Source organism: Neofelis nebulosa, chromosome 15, assembly GCF_028018385.1.
Source record: "Neofelis nebulosa isolate mNeoNeb1 chromosome 15, mNeoNeb1.pri, whole genome shotgun sequence".
In the NCBI taxonomy this organism is placed as follows: Eukaryota; Metazoa; Chordata; class Mammalia; order Carnivora; family Felidae; genus Neofelis; species Neofelis nebulosa.
The window spans coordinates 1,018,335-1,037,147 of NC_080796.1; the positions used below are offsets into that span (position 1 = coordinate 1,018,335).

The window sequence follows — 18,813 nt, forward strand, 5'->3', positions numbered from 1 at the left end:
AAATTTAAAAAATTTTATTAAGGTCTCTATCCTGCTTCACTTTTCAGCAGCAGCTGAGAAAAATGACCATGCCCTCCCTCTGCTCTTTTAACCACACCTTTACCTAGGCCCCTTTACCTAGGCCATGTGTCCTTTTCGCTCTTCCATGTAGGTGCTCATAGACAACATCCTCAACCGCACACTCAAAATCATTACTTGACATGGAGTACCTTTGTAGACAGCTAATCGTGTACATTTTATTTGGACTCTTTTCGGTGTTACTTTGAGTGTGTTTTTCTTATTGAGTCTTAGGGAGCACCCTTACCCTTAGGATACTGACCAGCATACTTTGTCTCACTTTTCTTATAACACGACATTTATCACAAGGGCTGGATGATCACTGGCTTGCCTTTGTTTCCTTTTGAGTAACTTCTTCGTCCATAGAGATTTCAACTTATGGAAGTCTTCTGAAGTTCCTTTCAGATGCATACTTGACTATATTGTTAGGAAGGTTAAGTTGGCTAGAGCTACCTCTTCTTCCCAATCCAGATTCTTCACCTCAAAATTGTGTGCATCAAATGCCTTCACCCAGGTAGCCCCTGGTTTGGGGATTCAGGAGATAAAGACCTTCTAGAGAAGTCAGAGCTATGGACTGAGTTGCCTGAAAGATAACTAAGTTTTTGTTTCACAGGGAAGACCTTAAAGTGGCAGACAATTTCATGCCATAATCTAAATTCCTTTCTTTACGGATCTACACTAAATCCCTCGTTATTCTTTAATAAGCTTCATCAGTTTCAGATATCCTTACAAATTTTAGTTTTTGAGACCTTAATGATTTCTTCAGGACACAGTAGCAGGACAATGCCTTGCACTCTCATTCATAGAAGACTGAAAACAGAGTGTCATGTTACTCGCATGAAAAATCCCCTATTACTATGTGACTCATTTATAAGACGTCTAGAAAAGAAAATAATTTTCAATGCCTCTTCAGCAACAAAAAGGACCAGTCAAGAGAATGTTCTAATTCCCCTGATGGGTATAGCTGTCAAAGGAAACTTGCATGTATATTATATAGCTTTTGCGACTGACAGAAACGAGTTGGTCAGTGTATCTCCCTCATTGCTCCCACTTAGGATTTATAATGAGAATCCTACAAAGGAGGGTGTGTGTTCGAGGACATTAACTGTTCTGCTTGGAAAACAGTTGGGGTTTCACTACATATCAATAAATGAGAATCCTGAATGGCACATTAGTTTTTTCTGAGATTGAATTGTGAAATCTGTGAAAGGCTGATTAACTCAAGTGAGTGGAAAAAGATAATGAGTTTCTGAACTTGCAATGGTAGGAGCACTATGTTACTAGGTAAGGCCCTGACAGAGCAGCCATTTCTCCTTTTTCACTGGCATTTCTTTTCCTTTACAAAATCCAACAAAGAGAAAAGTCCATTCCTTTGAGAAGGACGTTTGCATAACGACCTGCTAGTCATTGTTGATGAAGAGAATAAGTTGCAAACTTGTAATTACAAATTACAACAAATCATCATTAAAATAACCCGTTCTCAAACTCTCACTGAAGGGTTGAGACTACAAGAGAAAGTCAGAATTCAAGATGACATGATCACTCAAAGCGTGCGGAAGTTTGAAACACGCTGAAAAATATTAGCAGGGACTCTCACACATCTGTATGCCAACGTTTACAGCCGCATTATTAACAGTAGCCAAAAGGTGGACTAAACCAAACGCTCACTGTGGTATATGTAAAAATGTTGCTTTTTTAGACTCTCACAAAGTTTTTATGAAAATCTCACTATAAAAGTAATTACTTTATGAGTTCAATCAACTTCATCTCTATTGAAGAATTCCATCGCTAATAGCAAATAGCAACAATATCAACCAAATATTTGGATCAGTGAGCCTTTCCATGTGATCCAAAACATTCTTATGTACTACTCCTAGTGAAATACGGATTCCTTTTCAGTAGGACAGACATTAAGAGACCGACTTACCCAACTTGTCTTTAACAAGTTGCTCTGAAGATCTTGAATTTGGGCCGCTTGATGTTTGATGGTTTCTTCCTGTCTGGCATTTTGCACTTCTAGCCTAAAATGCAGATCTTAAGATAATTATTCTCACACATAAATGTAAAACAATACCATATAATATCTGAACAAATGAGGGTCTTACAGAAATTCTTTAAATTGTATCAAGAGGAAGATTTGGGAATTGTGCCATTTTTCTCGTGTTTTGTGGATAAGGTGCAAAATTGAGATATAATATCCACAATTTTGCATTTCAAAATAGCTCAAAGCTGGAATTTGTATCCAGCTTAACAATAATATACTGGCATAACAAGTATATTTCTCGTACTACACTGCTTATCTGCTGTATAAATAATCAAGGTATTTTCTGTGAGGTTTAAATTATACTTTTGCATATGATCTTACGTTTTCTCCGCATATCTTATGGCCTCTGCCTCTCGATCCTTTGCTTCTTGCAACTAGAATAAAGAAAAAAAATAATTTTAACTACTGACAATCTAGTAAAACACCATCACCTGTTATTGTAACCAAATGTAATTTTTTTTGACTTAGTGAGGCAGAGAGAGAGAGAGAGAATGCCCAAATGGGGAAGGGAGTCAAGGGAAGAGACAGAGATTCTAGTAAGCAGGCTCCAAGCTCAGGGTGAAGCCTGATGTGGGTCTCAGTCTCATGACCGCTCTCATGATGTGGCGTTTGGGATCATGACATGAGCAGAAATTAAGAGTCAGGACGCTCAACCAACAAAGCCACCCAAGTGCCCTTGTAACTGAAATCTTTTTGGACCCAGCCACACTCTCCCCTACATGCTGATTGATGGCTACTTTTAGGTCATAACAGCAGGGTGGACCTGCTACAACACAGACTGTGGCCTACAAAGCTGAAAATGTTTCAATATTCTTCCAGAATAGTTTACCAAACTTACTCTCTTACAAAAACATAACGTTGTTAATATTTATAAATTATATATGATCAGATAAACATACAAATGTATCTACTGGTCAAATGGAGGAAATATAGAAAATTACCTTATGGTAAACATTTCTGTTTTCACATTACAAGCACTGCATCAACTATGATTTTAAATATTCACATAGGTGAATGACACTTCTATTCTCGTGATTGAAAGTGAACATGCTATTTTCAGTGACAATGAGATATTTCATGGAAGAGTTTGACAAGCAGTATCCTAGTAGGAGCCAGAAAGCTTGGGTCTGAATTCCCAATTCTGCTGGTTATGAGCTGTATGACCTTGAGCACACTACCTAAAACTTCCATGTCTCAGTCTCTGCATCTGTAAAATGAAGGTAATGACAGCACCTACTGGGGCACCTGAGTGGCTCAGTCGGTTCAGCGTGTTGCTCTTGATTTCTGCTCAGGACATGATCTCAGGGTCACGTGATTAAGCCCCACATTGGGCTCTGCGTGGACAGCAAGGAGGCTGCTTGGAATTCTGTCTTTCTCTCTCTCTGCCTCTCTCCCTCTTTCTCACTCTCCCTACCTTCCCTTCCCCACAGTCTGTCTCTCTCTCACTCTATCTCTCTCTCTCTCCCTCTCAAATTAAGGAACCTTAAAAAAAGTGATCTCAAAATAAATAATAATAGTATCTACATAACTGGGATCTTGGTAATATAAATTTAGGAAATAATACAGGAACAACTTAGAAGGGTACGTGGCACATAGTCAGCTCTAAGTGTATGCATTTACCATGATTACTGTTGATGTGTTTTGCATTCCAATACAATGATATAGTTTAGGCAGGTGGCATGCCAATACAAGTGGCCCCGTGTACAAATTATACTGAAGTTATTCTTCATATCACCGCAAGTGGCAGCAAATGGGGAGGATGAGGCCCAGAATCTCTCTTCAGTACTTCACACAACTTTCGCCAATGCCACTAGCCAACAGTACTTTTTTTTCCCCTCTTATAATACTTTTAACTTACATCCTCTCTATACTACTCAGAGGACAATGCTCACAGAGTACAGTACAAATAACACCGCCTAGACTGAGCAGTAGATGCTTTATATGACCATCAGAGGCAAGGGAAAGCCACTGATATGGAAATAATGAAGTCTTGCTAAACTAAAGTTCATCAATCATTTCATGCCCATACTGTTTACGTTAGGCTGCTTTAGCAGGTACTCTGGTGAAGAGATTAGGGCTTTGTGGTAACAGTATATCAGAAAAGCTGTCCCCAGAGCTTTGCAGTTGGTAAAGTGCTACAAATCTGTAAATCCCAGCACTGGCTGCATAAGGAAGAGAGATTTCAATTTCTCCTTTTCTATTAACCATTTGCTTAAGTTTGAAACTTTGTCCATCTATCACGCTGCTTCTCCCCTTGCAGTGGACTCGAAAATTCTTTAATGTATCATCTCATCCACAGATTCAAGTTTTCTTCACTTATTTCCTTCTTTTACACTAAAATCTAACTTTCACTCCAATCATTCCACTAAGAAAATTTGAGGGTCATATAGGACCTTTTTAAAAAAAAAATATTAAGGTATTTATCCTGCTTCCCTTCTCAGCAGCAGCTGAGAAAAATGCCATGCCCTCCCTCTGCGCTTCTAACCCCACCTTATTTATGAAGGAGGGCAACCCCTGACATTAAATCCTTGCCCCTTGCTCTCTGTGTTTTGAATTGCTCTTAAGGCTTCACAACCAGATTCTCTAATTCACATTTCCAGCTTTGGCCCTTTTACCTAGGCCATGTGTCCTTTTCGCTCTTCCATGTAGGTGCTCATAGACAACATCCTCAACCGCACACTCAAAAATCATTACTTGACATGGAGTACCTTTGTAGACAGCTAATCGTGTACATTTTATTTGGACTCTTTTCGGTGTTACTTTGAGTGTGTTTTTCTTATTGAGTCTTAGGGGGCACCCTTACCCTTAGGATGCTGACCAGCATACTTTGTCTCGCTTTTCTTTATAACACGACATTTATCACAAGGGCTGGATGATCACTGGCTTGCCTTTGTTTCCTTTTGAGTAATTTCTTAGTCCATAGAGATTTCAACTTATGGAAGTCTTCTGAAGTTCCTTTCAGACGCATACTTGACTATATTGTTAGGAAGGTTAAGTTGGCTAGAGCTACCTCTTCTTCCCAATCCAGATTCTTCACCTCAAAATTGTGTGCATCAAATATCTTCACCCAGGTAGCCCCTGGTTTGGGGATTCAGGAGATAAGGACCTTCTAGAGAAGTCAGAGCTATGGACTGAGTTGGCCTAATGCAATCTTAAGTTTTTGATTCACAGAGAAGACCTTAAAGTGGCAGGTAATTTCATGCCATAACCCTAATTCCTTTCTATAGTGATGTACAGAAAATCGCTCGTTATTCTTTAATAAGCTTCATCAATTTCGGATATACTTACAAATTTTAGTTTTTGAGACCTTAATGATTTCTTTAGGACACAGTAGCAGGACAATGCCTAGCACTCTCATTCATAGAAGACTGATCAACAGAGTGTCATATTACTCGCATGAAAAGTTCCCTATTACAGTGTGACTCATTAATAAGACGTATAGAAAAGAAAGTAATTTTCAATGTCCCTTCAGTCATAAAAAGGACTAGTCAACAGAATGTTCTAGTTCCCCTGACGTATATAGCTGTCAAATGAAACTTGCATGTATATTATATAGCTTTTGTGACTGACAGAAACGAGTTGGTCAGTGTATCTCCCTCATTGCTCCCACTTAGGATTTACAATGAGAATCCTACAAAGGAGGGTGAGAGTGTGAGGACATTAACTGTTCTGGTTGGAAAACAGTTGGGGTTTCACTACATATCTATAAATTATAATCTTGAATGGCACATTAGTCTTTTCTGAAATTGAATTGTGAAGTCTCTGAAAGGCTGATTAACTCAACTGAATGGAAAAAAAAATGAGTTTCTGAACTTGCAATGGTAGGAGCACTATGTTACTAGGTAAGGCCCTGCCCGAGCAGCCATTTCCACTTTTTTACTGGCATTTCTTTTCCTTTACAAAATCCAACAAAGAGAAAACTCTATTCTTTGGGAAGGACGTTTGCATAATGACCTGCTAGTCATTGTTGATGAAGAGAATATGTGGCAAATTTGTAATTTTAAATTACAACATATCATCATTAAAAGAACCTTTCTGAAACTCTCACTAAAGGGTTGGGTTTACAACAGAAAGATAGAATGCAAGATGAAATGATCACTCAAAGACTGGGGACATTTGAAATACACTGGAAAATATTAGCAGGGACTCACACATCTGTATGCCAATGTTCACAGCACCTTTATATACAATAGCCAAAAGGAGGACTAAACCAAATGCTCACTGTGGTATATATAAAATGTTGCTCTTCTTAGATTCTCACAATATTTTTATTTAAATCTCACTACAAACATCATTACTTTATGAATTCAATCAACTTCACCTATATAGAAGAATTACATCACTACTGGCAAGCAGGAACAATATCAACCAAATATTTTGATCAGTGAAATTTTCCATATGGTCCAAAACATTCTTATGTACTTCTACTAGTGACATAAGGATTCCTTTTCAGTAGGACAGTCATTAAGAGATCGACTTACCAAACTTGCCTTTAGCAAGTTGCTCTGAAGACCTTGAATTTGGGCCGCTTGATGTTTGATGGTTTCTTCTTGCCTGGCATTTTTAACCTTTATCCTAAAATGCAGATCTTAAGATAATTATTCTCACACATAATTTTAAAACTATATCGTGTAATTTCTGAACAAGTGAGGGTATTACAGAAATTCTTAAAATTGTATCAAGAAGATGATTTGGCAATTGTGCCAAGTTTCTAGTTGTGTTTTGTGGTAATGGTGCAAAATTGAGAGATAAGATGCCAAAATTTTGCATTTCAAAATAGCTCAAAGCTGGAATTTGTATCCAGCTTAACAATGATATACTCGCATAACTAATACATTTCTCATAGTACACTGCTTATCTGCTTTATAAATAAACAAGTTATTTTCTGTGAGGTTTAAATTATACTTTAGCATATGATCTTTAATCTTCTCAGCATATCTTACGGCCTCTGCATGTCGTTTCTGTGCTTCTTGTAACTAAAATAAAGAAAAAATAATAATTTTAAATACTGACAATCTAGTTGAACACCATTACCTGTTTCTGTAACTAAATGTTTTTGTTTCTTGTTTTTTTGTACTTGAAAGAGAGACAGAGAGGGAGAGAGCACACACAAGTGGGAAGGGAGTCAGAGGGAGAGACAGAGAAAAAGGCAAGCAGGCTGCAAGCTCAGGGCGAAGTCTGATGTGGGGCTCAGTCTCATGACCGGTCTCATGATGTGGGGTTTGGGATCATGACCTGAGTGGAAATTAAGAGTCAGGACGCTCAACCAACTAAGCAGCCTAAGCACTCCTGTAACTAAAATCTTATTGGACCCAGCCACACTTTCCTCTACATGCTGATTGATGGCTACTTTTAGGTCATAACAAAAGAGCTCAGCATGTACAACAGAGACTATGGCCTACAAAGCCGAAAACATTTCAATACTGGTACAGAATAGTTTACCAATCTTACTCTCCTACAAAAACATAACGTTGTTAATATTTTTAAATTATATATGATTAGATAAACATACAAATGTATCTAATGGTCAAATGGAGGAAATATAGGAAATTACCTTATAGTAAACATTTCAGTTTTCATATTCCAAGCACCATATCAACTATGATTTTCAATATTCACATAGGTGAATGACATTGCTGTTCTCGTGATTATGAAACTGAACATGCTATTTTCAGTGACATCGAGATATTTCATGGAAGAGTTTGACAAGCAGAATCCTAGTAGGAGCCAGAAAGCCTGGGTCTGAATTCCCAATTCTGCTGGTTATGAGCTGTATGACCTTAAGCACACTACCTAAAACTTCTGTGTCTCAGTCTCTGCATCTGTAAAATGAAGGTAATGACAGCACCTACTGGGGTACCTAGGTGACTCAGTCGGGTCAGCGTCTGGCTCTTGATTTCGGCTCAGGACATGATCTCAGGGTCACGTGATTGAGACCCACATCCAGCTCTGGGTGGGTAGTGAGGAGCCTGCTTGGCATTCTCTCTCTCTCTCCCTCCCTCTCTCTCTCTCCCTACCTGCTCTTCCCACAATCTCTCTCTCTCTCCCTCCCTCTCTCTCTCTCCCTACCTGCTCTTCCCACAATCTCTCTCTCTCTCCCTCCCTCTCTCTCTCTCTCTCTCTCTCTCTCAAAATGAAGAATCTTATAAAAGTGATCTGAAACATAAATAATAATAGGATTTACTTCACTGGGATCTTGGGAATATAAAATTAGGAAATAATACATGAACATCTTAGAAGGGTACATGGTACATAGTCAGCTCTAAGTGTATGCATTTAGCATGATTACTGTTGCTGTATTTTGCGTTCCAATACAATGAGATAGTTAAGGCAGGTGGCATGCCAATACAAGTGGTCCCCTATACAAATTATACTGAAGTCATTCTTCATACCACCGCAAGTGGGAGCAAATGGGGAGCATGAGGCCCAGAATCTCTCCTCAGTACTTCACACAACTTTCGCCAATGCCACTAGCAAACAGTACTTTTTCCCCCCCCCCACTTATAATACTTTTAACTAACTCCCTCTCTATACTACTCAGTGGACAATACTCACAGACCACGGTACAAAAAGCACATCTTAGACTGAGTAAGAGATGCTTTACATCACCATCAGAGGCAAGGGAAAACCACTGACATGGAAATAAACGAGTCTTGCTAAACCAAAGTTCCTCAATCATTTCATGTCCATACTGTTTACATTAGGCTGCTTTAGCAGGTACTCTGATGAAGAGATTAAGGCTTTGTGGTAACAACATATCAGAAAAGCTGGCCTCAGAGCTTTGCAGTTAGTAAAGTGCTACAAATCTGTAAATTCCAGCACTGGCTGCATAAGGAAGAAAGATTTCAATTTCTCCATTTCTAGTAACCATTTGCTTAACTTTTGAAGATTTGTCCACCTATCACGCTGCTTCTCCCCTTGCAGTGGACTCGAGCATTCTTTAATGTATTGTCTCATCCACAGAATCAACTTTTCTTCACTTATTTCCTTCTTTTACACTAAAATCTAACTTTCACTCCTATCATTCCACTAAGACATTTTGAGGGTCATCAAGAACCTCTTTTTTTTTATTTTATTAAGGTCTCTATCCTGCTTCACTTTTCAGCAGCAGCTGAGAAAAATGACCATGCCCTCCCTCTTCTCTTTTAACCACACTGTAATTCTGAAGGACGGCAACCCCTGACATTAAGTCCTTGCCCCTTGCTATCTGTGTTTTGAATTGCTCTTAAGCCTTCACAACCAGATTCTCTAATTCACATTTCTAGCTTTGGCCCCTTTACCTAGGCCATGTGTACTTTTCACTCTTCCATGTAGGTGCTCATAGACAACATCCTCAACCGCACACTCAAAAATCATTACTTGACATGGAGTACCTTTGTAGACAGCTAATCGTGTACATTTTATTTGGACTCTTTTCTGTGGTACTTTGAGTGTGTTTTTCTTATTGAGTCTTAGGGGGCACCCTTACCCTTAGGATGCTGACCAGCATACTTTGTCTCACTTTTCTTTATAACACGACATTTATCACAAGGGCTGGATGATCACTGGCTTGCCTTTGTTTCCTTTTGAGTAACTTCTTCGTCCATAGAGATTTCAACTTATGGAAGTCTTCTGAAGTTCCTTTCAGATGCATACTTGACTATATTGTTAGGAAGGTTAAGTTGGCTAGAGCTACCTCTTCTTCCCAATCCAGATTCTTCACCTCAAAATTGTGTGCATCAAATATCTTCACCCAGGTAGCCCCTGGTTTGGGGATTCAGGAGATAAGGACCTTCTAGAGAAGTCAGAGCTATGGACTGAGTTGGATGAAAGCTATCTAAGTTTTTTTTTTTTTTTCCCACAGGGAACACCTTAAAGTGGCAGGTAATTTCATGCCATAACCCTAATTCCTTCCTATAGGTATCTACACTAAATCCCTCATTATTCTTTAATAAGCTTCACCAGTTTCGGATATTCTTACAAATTTTAGTTTTTGAGACCTTAAAGATTTCTTCAGGACACAGTAGCAAGACAATGCCTAGCACTCTCATTCATAGAAGACTGATCAACTGAGTATCATGTTACTCGCATGAAAAGTTCCGTAATACAATGTGACTCATTAATAAGACGTCTAGAAAAGGAAGTAATTTTCAATGTCTCTTCAGCCACAAAAAGGACCAGTCAACAGAATGTTCTAGTTCCCCTGACGGGTATAGCTGTCTAATGAAACTTGGATGTATATTATATAGCTTTTGTGACTGACAGAAACGAGTTGGTCAGCGTATCTACCTCATTGCTCCCACTTAGGATTTACAATGAGAATCCTACAAAGGAGGGTGAGAGTGTGAGGACATTAACTGTTCTGGTTGGAAAACAGTTGGGGTTTCACTACATATCAATAAATGAGAATCCTGAATGCACATTAGTCTTTTCTGAGATTGAATTGTGAAATCTCTGAAAGTCTGACTAACTGAAGTGAATGGAAAAAAAAATGAGTCTGAACTTGCAATGGTAGGAGCACTATGTTACTAGGTAAGGCCCTGACAGAGCAGCCATTTCTCCTTTTTCACTGGCATTTCTTTTCCTTTACAAAATCCAACAAGGAGAAAAGTCCATTCCTTTGAGAAGGACGTTTGCATAATGATCTGCCGGTCATTGTTAATGAAGATAATAAATTGCAAACTTATAATTACAAATTACAACAAATCATCATTAAAATAACCCGTTCTCAAACTCTCACTGAAGGGATGAGATTACAAGAGAATGTCAGTATTCAAGATCAAATGACCACTCAAAGATTGGGGATGTTTGAATCACGCTGAAAAATATTAGCAGGGACTCACACATCTGTATGCCAATGTTCACAGCATCATTATTAACAGTAGCCAAAGGTGGACTAAAACAGATGCTCAATGTGGTATATATAAAATGTTGCTTTTTTTAGATTCTCACAATGTTTTTTATGAAAATCTCACTATAAAGGTCATTACTTTATGAATTCAATCAACTTCATCTATATAGAAGAATTACATCACTAGTAGCAAGTAGGAACAATATCAACCAAACCTTTGCAGCAGTGAGATTTTCCATATGGTCCAAAACATTCTTATGTACTACTACTAGTGAAATACGGATTCCTTTTCAGTAGGACAGACATTAAGAGACCGACTTACCAAACGTGTCTTTATCACGTTGCTCTCAAGATCTTGAATCTGGGCCACTTGATGTTTGATGGTTGCTTCTTGCATGGCATTTTTAACCTGTAGCCTAAAATGCAGATCTTAAGGTAATTATTCTCACACATAAATTTAAAACAACAACACATACTTTCTGAACAAATGAGGGTATTACAGAAATCCTTAAAATTTTGTCAAGAGGAAGATTTCGGAATTGTGCCATTTTTCTCATCGTGTTTTGTGGATAAGGTGCAAAATTGAGAGATAATATGCCACAATTCTGCATTTAAAAATAGCTCAAAGCTGGAATTTGTATCCAGCTTAACAATGATATACTGGCATAACTAATACATTTCCCATACTACACTGTTTATCTGCTTTATAAATAAACAAGTTATTTTCTGTGAGGCTTAAATTATACTTTTGCACATGATCTTTCATCTCCTCAGCATATCTTACGGCCTCTGCATGTCGTTCCTGTTCTTCTTGCAACTAAAATAGAGAAAAAATAATTTTAACCACTGAAAATCTAGTAGAACACTATCACCTGTTTCTTTAATTTTTTTGACTAGAGAGAGAGAGAGAGAGAGAGAGAGAGAGCATGCAGAAGTGGGGAAAAGAGACAGAGGGAGAGACAGAGAAAATGGTAAGCAGGCTGCAAGCTCAGGGCGAAGCCTGATGTGGGGCTCTGTCTCATGACTGGTCTCATGATGTGGGATTTGGGATCATGACCTGGGTGGAAATTAAGAGTCAGGACCTCAGCCAACTAACCTGCCCAAGCGCCGCTGTAAGTAAAATATTTTTGGAGCCAGCCACTCTCTCCTCTACATGCTGATTGATGGCTACTTTGAGGTCATAACAAAAGCGTTCAGCTTCTACAACAGAGACTATGGCTTACAAAGATGAAATGTTTCAATACTCTTACAGAATAGTTTACCAACCTTACTCTCCTACAAAAACATAACATTGTTAATCTTTTTAAATTATATATGATCACATAAATGTACAAATGTATCTATTGGTCAAATGGAGGAAATATAAGAATTTACCTCATGGTAAACATTTCTATTTTCATATTCCAAGCACCACATCAACTATGATTTTACATATTCACATAGGTGAATGACGTTTCTATTCTCATGATTATAAAACTGAACATGCTATTTTCAGTGACAACAAGATATTTAATGGAAGAATTTGAGAAATAATATCCTAGTAGGGGCCAGAATGCCTGGGTCTGATTTCCCAGTTCTGCTCATTATGAGCTGTATGACCTTGAGCACACTACCTAAAACTTCCATGTCTCAATCTCTGCATCTGTAAAATGAAGGTAATAATAGCACCTACTGGGGCACCTGACTGGCTCAGTTGGTTCAGTGTCTGGCTCTTGATTTCAGCTCAGGACATGATCACAGGGTCATGTAATTGAGCCCCACATTGAGCTCTGCATGGATAGTGAGGAGCCTGCTTGGGATTCTCTCTCTCTTTCTCTCTCTCTCTCTCTCTCTCTCTCTCTCTCTCTCTCTCTCTCCCTTTTCCTCTCTCTCCCTACATGCCCTTCCCCACATTCTCTCTGTCTCTCTCAAAACAAAGGACCTTAAAAAAGTGATCTCAAAATAAATAATAATAGTATCTACCCCACTGGGATGTTGGGAAGATTACATTAGGAAATAATAGATGAACAACTTAGAAGGGTACGTGGCACATAGTCAGCTCTAAGTGTCTGCATGTAGCATGATTACTGTTGCTGTAGTTTGTGTTCCAATACAATGTGATAGTTTAGGCAGGTGGCTTGCCAAAACAAGTTTTCCCCTATACAAATTATACTGAAGTTATTCTTCATTCCACCGCAAGTGGTAGCAAATGGGGAGCATGAGGCCCAGAATCTCTCCTCAGTACTTCAAAAAACTTTGCCAATGCCACTAGCCAACAGTACTTTTTTCCACTTATAATCCTTTTAACTTACTTCCTCTCTATACCACTGAGTGGACAATGCTCACAGACTACGGTACAAATAGCACCTCTTTGACTCAGTAGTAGATCCTTTACATGACCATCAGAGGCAAGGGAAAGCCACTGACATGGAAATAAACGAGACTTGTGAAACTAAAGTTCCTCCATCATTTCATGTCCATACTGTTTACGTTAGGCTGCTTTAGCATGTACTCTGATGAAGAGATTAAGGGTTTGTGGTAAAAGAATATCAGAAAAGCTGTCCCCAGATATTTGCATTGGTAAAGTGATACAAATCTGTAAATCACAGTTCTGGCTGTGTAAGAAAGAAAGACAAATTTAGCGTGCTTTTTCATAGTGAGAGGGAAAAAAAAAACTAAACATTTGATTGAACACTTCTCCTCTATTTGATTAAGTGCTTTCATTAATAGTTTTACTTATATAAGTGTGTGTGTGTGTGTGTGTGTATAGAGATATACACACATTTTTTAACGTTTATTTTTTGATACAGAGTACGAGTCTGAGTGGCTCAGAACGTGAGGGACACAACGAATCCAATGCAGGCTCTGCTGACAGCAGAAAGCCCAATTCAGGGCTCCATCTCAAGAACATGGAGATCATGACCTGAGCCAAAGGCAGACTCTAATCGGACTGGAGCCAGCCAGGCACCCCTCAATTTAGTATTTCATTTCTTAGCATACATTTAGAATAAAAGCTTTGCTATACCAATGTTTTCAAGAAGAATTTATTGATACGGTATAAAGTAATTAATTTTATTGGAAAAACTGTTAAGTTAAAGTATTTTAAATTTATACAAGGATAAGTATCACCCGTGTCAAATATTACTATCCCTTAAATTTATACTTAGGAAGATGAAATTACCTGTCATGAAAAAAATAAAAACAATGTCAAATAAAGGACTAAATTGTTCTGCACAGGCTAGATGACAAGTGTCAAGAGAGTTAAAGCTAATGGGAGTTAGAACAGTCAGAGAAAATTCATTGGAAAGGAGACTGTGAGCCAAGTCTGAATAACATAGGTTTACTCAAGAGGAACAGAACTAAAAAGACAGGACAGCATGAGTAACGGCTGAGAGATGGTAAAATCAACCCGATTAACTCAGAGGATAAAATCTGATGGCAGAGACATTAAAAACGGATATCCACACAAGAACTACGTAAATGTTCATAAGCAGCCATATTAATAGGCAAGAAGTGGACACAACCCAAAGGTCCATCAACTGATGAATGAACAAGGGCCTTAGCCCACAATGGAGTACTGTTTGACAATAAAAAGAAATGAAGCACTGATATAAGCTGTAACCAACACAGATGAACCCAGAAAACATTAAGTAAAGCTAGCTAGTCCCAAGGGACCACACGTTGTGTGACTCCATTTATATGAAATATTCACAAGAGGCAACTCCATTGAGAGACCAAGTAGTAGACTGGTGGTTGCCTGAGGCTGGGGGCAATGGTAAGGGTTTCCTTTCAGGATGAGGAAAACATTCTACTTGATGGCAGTGATGGTTGCACGAGTGTACACAGAGACAGTGAACTGTGCGTGGCAAATGGGTGACTTTTATGGTATGTGTATTGTACCTCAAAATAGCTTTAAAAAAAACCCAATGGCAGGACACAGAGAATGTTCTTAATTCTCGCTTTTGGGCGTCCATACTACACATGATCAGAATATTTCCGTGCTTTGACAATATGTCTAAAAGGCAAAGAAAATGAAGGAAATGCCGAAGTTCAAGTGGTTTGTTAAGTGATCTTTCTGTACAAGTCATCCTGAAATCAATATACATTCTTCTCAAAAGTGAAGATGAGAACTAAGATAATTATCTGAATCATTCCATTAAACATTATCTTCTGATTTGATCCAGCTTGCCTCATCATGGTAATAGAGATATCATTAAAAAACATTGTTTAGTATGGGACAAAGTCTCTTGGGGCACCTGGGTGGCTACGTCAGTTAAGCGTCCAATTCTTGCTTTCAGCTCAGGTCATGATCTCACGGTTCATGAGACTGAGCCTCACATTGGCTCTAAACTGACAGCATGGAGCCTGCTTGGGATTCTCTCTCTCTCCTCTGTCTGCCCCTCCCCTGTTAACATGCATGCACACACTCTCTCTCACTTTCTCTCTCAAAATAAATAAATAAACTGTCAAAAAAATTTAAATTAAAGAAAGAATGAAAAAAGTCTCTCAATTTCTCTGAGGAAGGATACAAAAGCCTCAACTTTCCTAAAAGTAAGTATTATAAGAAAACAATGTATAACACAAATAGGAGAAGGAGAGGCAGAAGTTTATGAAATAAATGCATTGTAAAGATACTAAAATCATAATAAATTAATTATAATGAAAATACCAAAGAAAGCGGTCCATGGAAATTGGTATCCTAAAACACTTTATATTATTTAACTAGCTATAAGTTAGCTGTTGACAGGTTACATTTACTACATACCTGACTTCTGATTTGACCTAATTTCTTCTTGAGATTCCGTGTTTCATCTTCCAGATGAAGATGTGACATAGACTGTTTCTTCAGAGTATCAGCCAGTTCTTGTTGAAGTTGTCTCACAACTACCTAATAAGACATTTCTGTTACTGATTTTCTAAATCATCTTATTATTAAATTATGTTAATAATAGACAACTCTCACATACGTACTTTGAGAAATATCAACACATACATCAATTCACCGTCTTTTTGTAACACATACACATTCCTGTTCACTGAATTCAGTTAAAGACACTAAAGGTGTTATCTCCCTGTCTACTTCTGATTGTTTATGGTGTCTCTTTCCAGTCTCAGCACGACAATTTTATCCTGCAACATGTGGTTTTTATGCAACCGATCTTGTGTTTTCTCATGATTATCAGAAAGCTAAGTAAAACCAAAAACATTTTCAGATAGCACTCAATAAAATGGCATTATCATGATTTTCTTTTAAATGAAAGCATAATCTATGTTTAAACAATGAAAAGGTTTCAGGGGGTGCCAGGGTGGTTCAGTTGGTTGAGTGTCTGACTCTTGATTTTGGCTCAGGGAATGATCTCACATTCTGTGGGTTTAAGCCCTGCATCAGGCTCTGTGCTGACAGTCAGGAGCCTGCCGAGGATTATCGCTCTCCCTCTCCCTCTCCCTGCCCCTCCCCTGCTTGCATTCTCTCTCTCTCTCTCTCTCTCTCTCTCTCTCTCTCTCTCTAATGAATAAAGAAACATAGGAAGGAAGGAAGGAAGGAAGGAAGGAAGGAAGGAAGGAAGGAAGATTACAGTAAGTGAATATCCAACTGGAAAAAAAATAAAGTTGGCTCCAAATCTCAAATTTTATACAAGCGTAAGTTCCAAAAAGTTCAGAACTTTAACTGTAGAAAATGAAGGCATGAAAGTAAAAAAGAATTTGTGAGAAAAGTGTTCAGAATCTCAGAATTGGAAAAGCCTTTCTCTGATTTACAACAAACCAGAAGGCCTAAAATAAAAGATTAATAAACCCGACTACACTTAAAAATTGAATTTACAGTAGATATCGAACACAGAGACCCCACAGTAAAATCCTTAGCTCTGCATATACTCGGACAGATTAAATTTCCTAAAATTCTTCTTTCCTGAGAATATTTCATAGGTATCTACTTTGCTACCATTTCTATAGTCAGTTATAAGAATTATATCTATTGATAACTGAAAAATCTAGGCACTGTACTATAATAGAAACACTTCTACACACATCAATGAACTCATTTGGTTATCACAATTCTAGAATGGAGAGATTAAAATGGTGAGCTGTAGGACTCTCCCCAGGTCTTCTCACTCCACAACAAGTGCTCTTGCACCAACCACTGCCACTTCTCTAGTGTAAATACACAAGTACGAAAGAAGTCTTGTATTTCAAAATACTCATAGGAAATAAGGTGAAATTTATACATCTCTTAGAATACCATGAGATTATTTACTGCTACAATAACTTGTATTGCCTCTTGTTGAAAACAGTAATAAATATAAAAGAGGGGAAATACACTCAGCTATTTTATTAGGAATAAAATACCTATCAATAAATTATCATTAAGTATATACCACAGCATACCATTGTTATCAAAAGTTCCTTGTAATGAAATAGGATGCTTCTTGAAGCAAAACTGTTACTTTTCTCAAAAGTAGGAGACTTGATACCGAAAATATGATCAGTGAACTGGCTACACTTGCCCTCCTGTCCATTAGCGGAAGTGTTCAACTAACCTAGTAATATATCAAGGCAGTGAAGTAACTGTTCAAAACCAAAACACATGTTGCTAGTAGCAATAGTTTTGAGATTAGGGAGAGCTCATCAATTCCTACAGAAAGTAATAAAAGCCTCTCCCTTGGATGAGGACATTATGAATGTCACTATTTGTTGCAGACAAATGCATTTAATCAAGAATATTATTTTATCCAGTGAAGCAAAAATGCCACCATCCCCCATGACCCTCCTCAAAATATATGTGCTTTTAAAATCCTCTATAGTTTCCATGATGAACACAGTTCAGTTTCATATATACATACATATATATGTACACATATATATACATAACACACACACACACACACACATATATATATAGATATATATATATACATACATACATACATATATATATACATACACACACGGAGAAAAAAGTAATAATAACTAAAAAATAGAATATATACAAATACATACACACATGTACTTCAAAATAACTAAAGAAGATACCTTAGAACTAGTTTTCTTATGAGCCATTTCTAGCTCCTTTTGCTTGTAAAGGTGATTGTTTAGACTTCCATCTTGTAAGACTCTGGCCTTCTGATCTGGAGAAAGTTGCCACTGAGTGTCACTGCGCTCTTCTACAACCTGGAGACACATTTCATTATGATTCTGGTCTCATACCGTTAAAAAAAAAAAAAAGGTCAAAAGCTGAAGTGGAGAACTTTAAAAAAATGTTCCAAAGAACATAATCCCATGTTTTAATTTATTTTAAACCTAAATAATATATCTTGAGTCAAAGGGATACTATAAAATATATATGTATAATATTACACTATGTAATATGGATGGAAATACAGTTTTTATCAAAAACTGATTTACCTGATTTTTGGTGGCCTTCAATTCCATGTTTAGCGTTCTAAGAGCGAGTTCAACTTGTTGTTTTGTTTCAACTTCTTTCTTATATTCGTCTTCTTTTCTTCTTAACTTTTCCCTAATATTTTCATATAACATATCAGCATTTCTTCTTTCTTCTTCTTCTTCTTCTTCTTCTTCTTCTTCTTGTTTTAAGGTACATCTGCAATTACATGTGCTTCTTTTAAAATTTGCTTTGTTAGACATAAAAAGTTCATTTGATGATCTGGTTCCACAAATGTTGGCTTATTATCCAAATGAAAAATTTCTATGTTTTCCGATTGTTTTTCTTGTAGGGCTCATGTTTTTAATTTGTCACTTCAATCTCTTCCAAACCATATATACAGTTGAAAAAAAGCCAGGAGAAAGCATTATGCAACTTCGTTAGTTTCAGTCAGTAATAACTCTGGTAGATGTTGTAGGAAAGGAAGTTTGAAATTATTCAGGAAAGTTAGAGTTGAAAATTACC

At 37.6% G+C, this 18,813-nt stretch overlaps 1 protein-coding gene across 1 annotated transcript in view; it reads right to left on the reverse strand.

Annotated features, from left to right (window-relative positions):
• The window catches only part of LOC131496442 (ankyrin repeat domain-containing protein 26-like), a gene marked incomplete at its 3' end in the record, with an annotated part of 62,151 nt that overhangs the window by 27,618 nt on the left and 15,720 nt on the right, over positions 1-18,813 (reverse strand). The window contains 3 exon segments of the mRNA XM_058701991.1: positions 15,676-15,798; positions 17,940-18,077; positions 18,312-18,507. Of these exon segments, the coding sequence (XP_058557974.1) occupies positions 15,676-15,798; positions 17,940-18,077; positions 18,312-18,507 (457 nt within the window).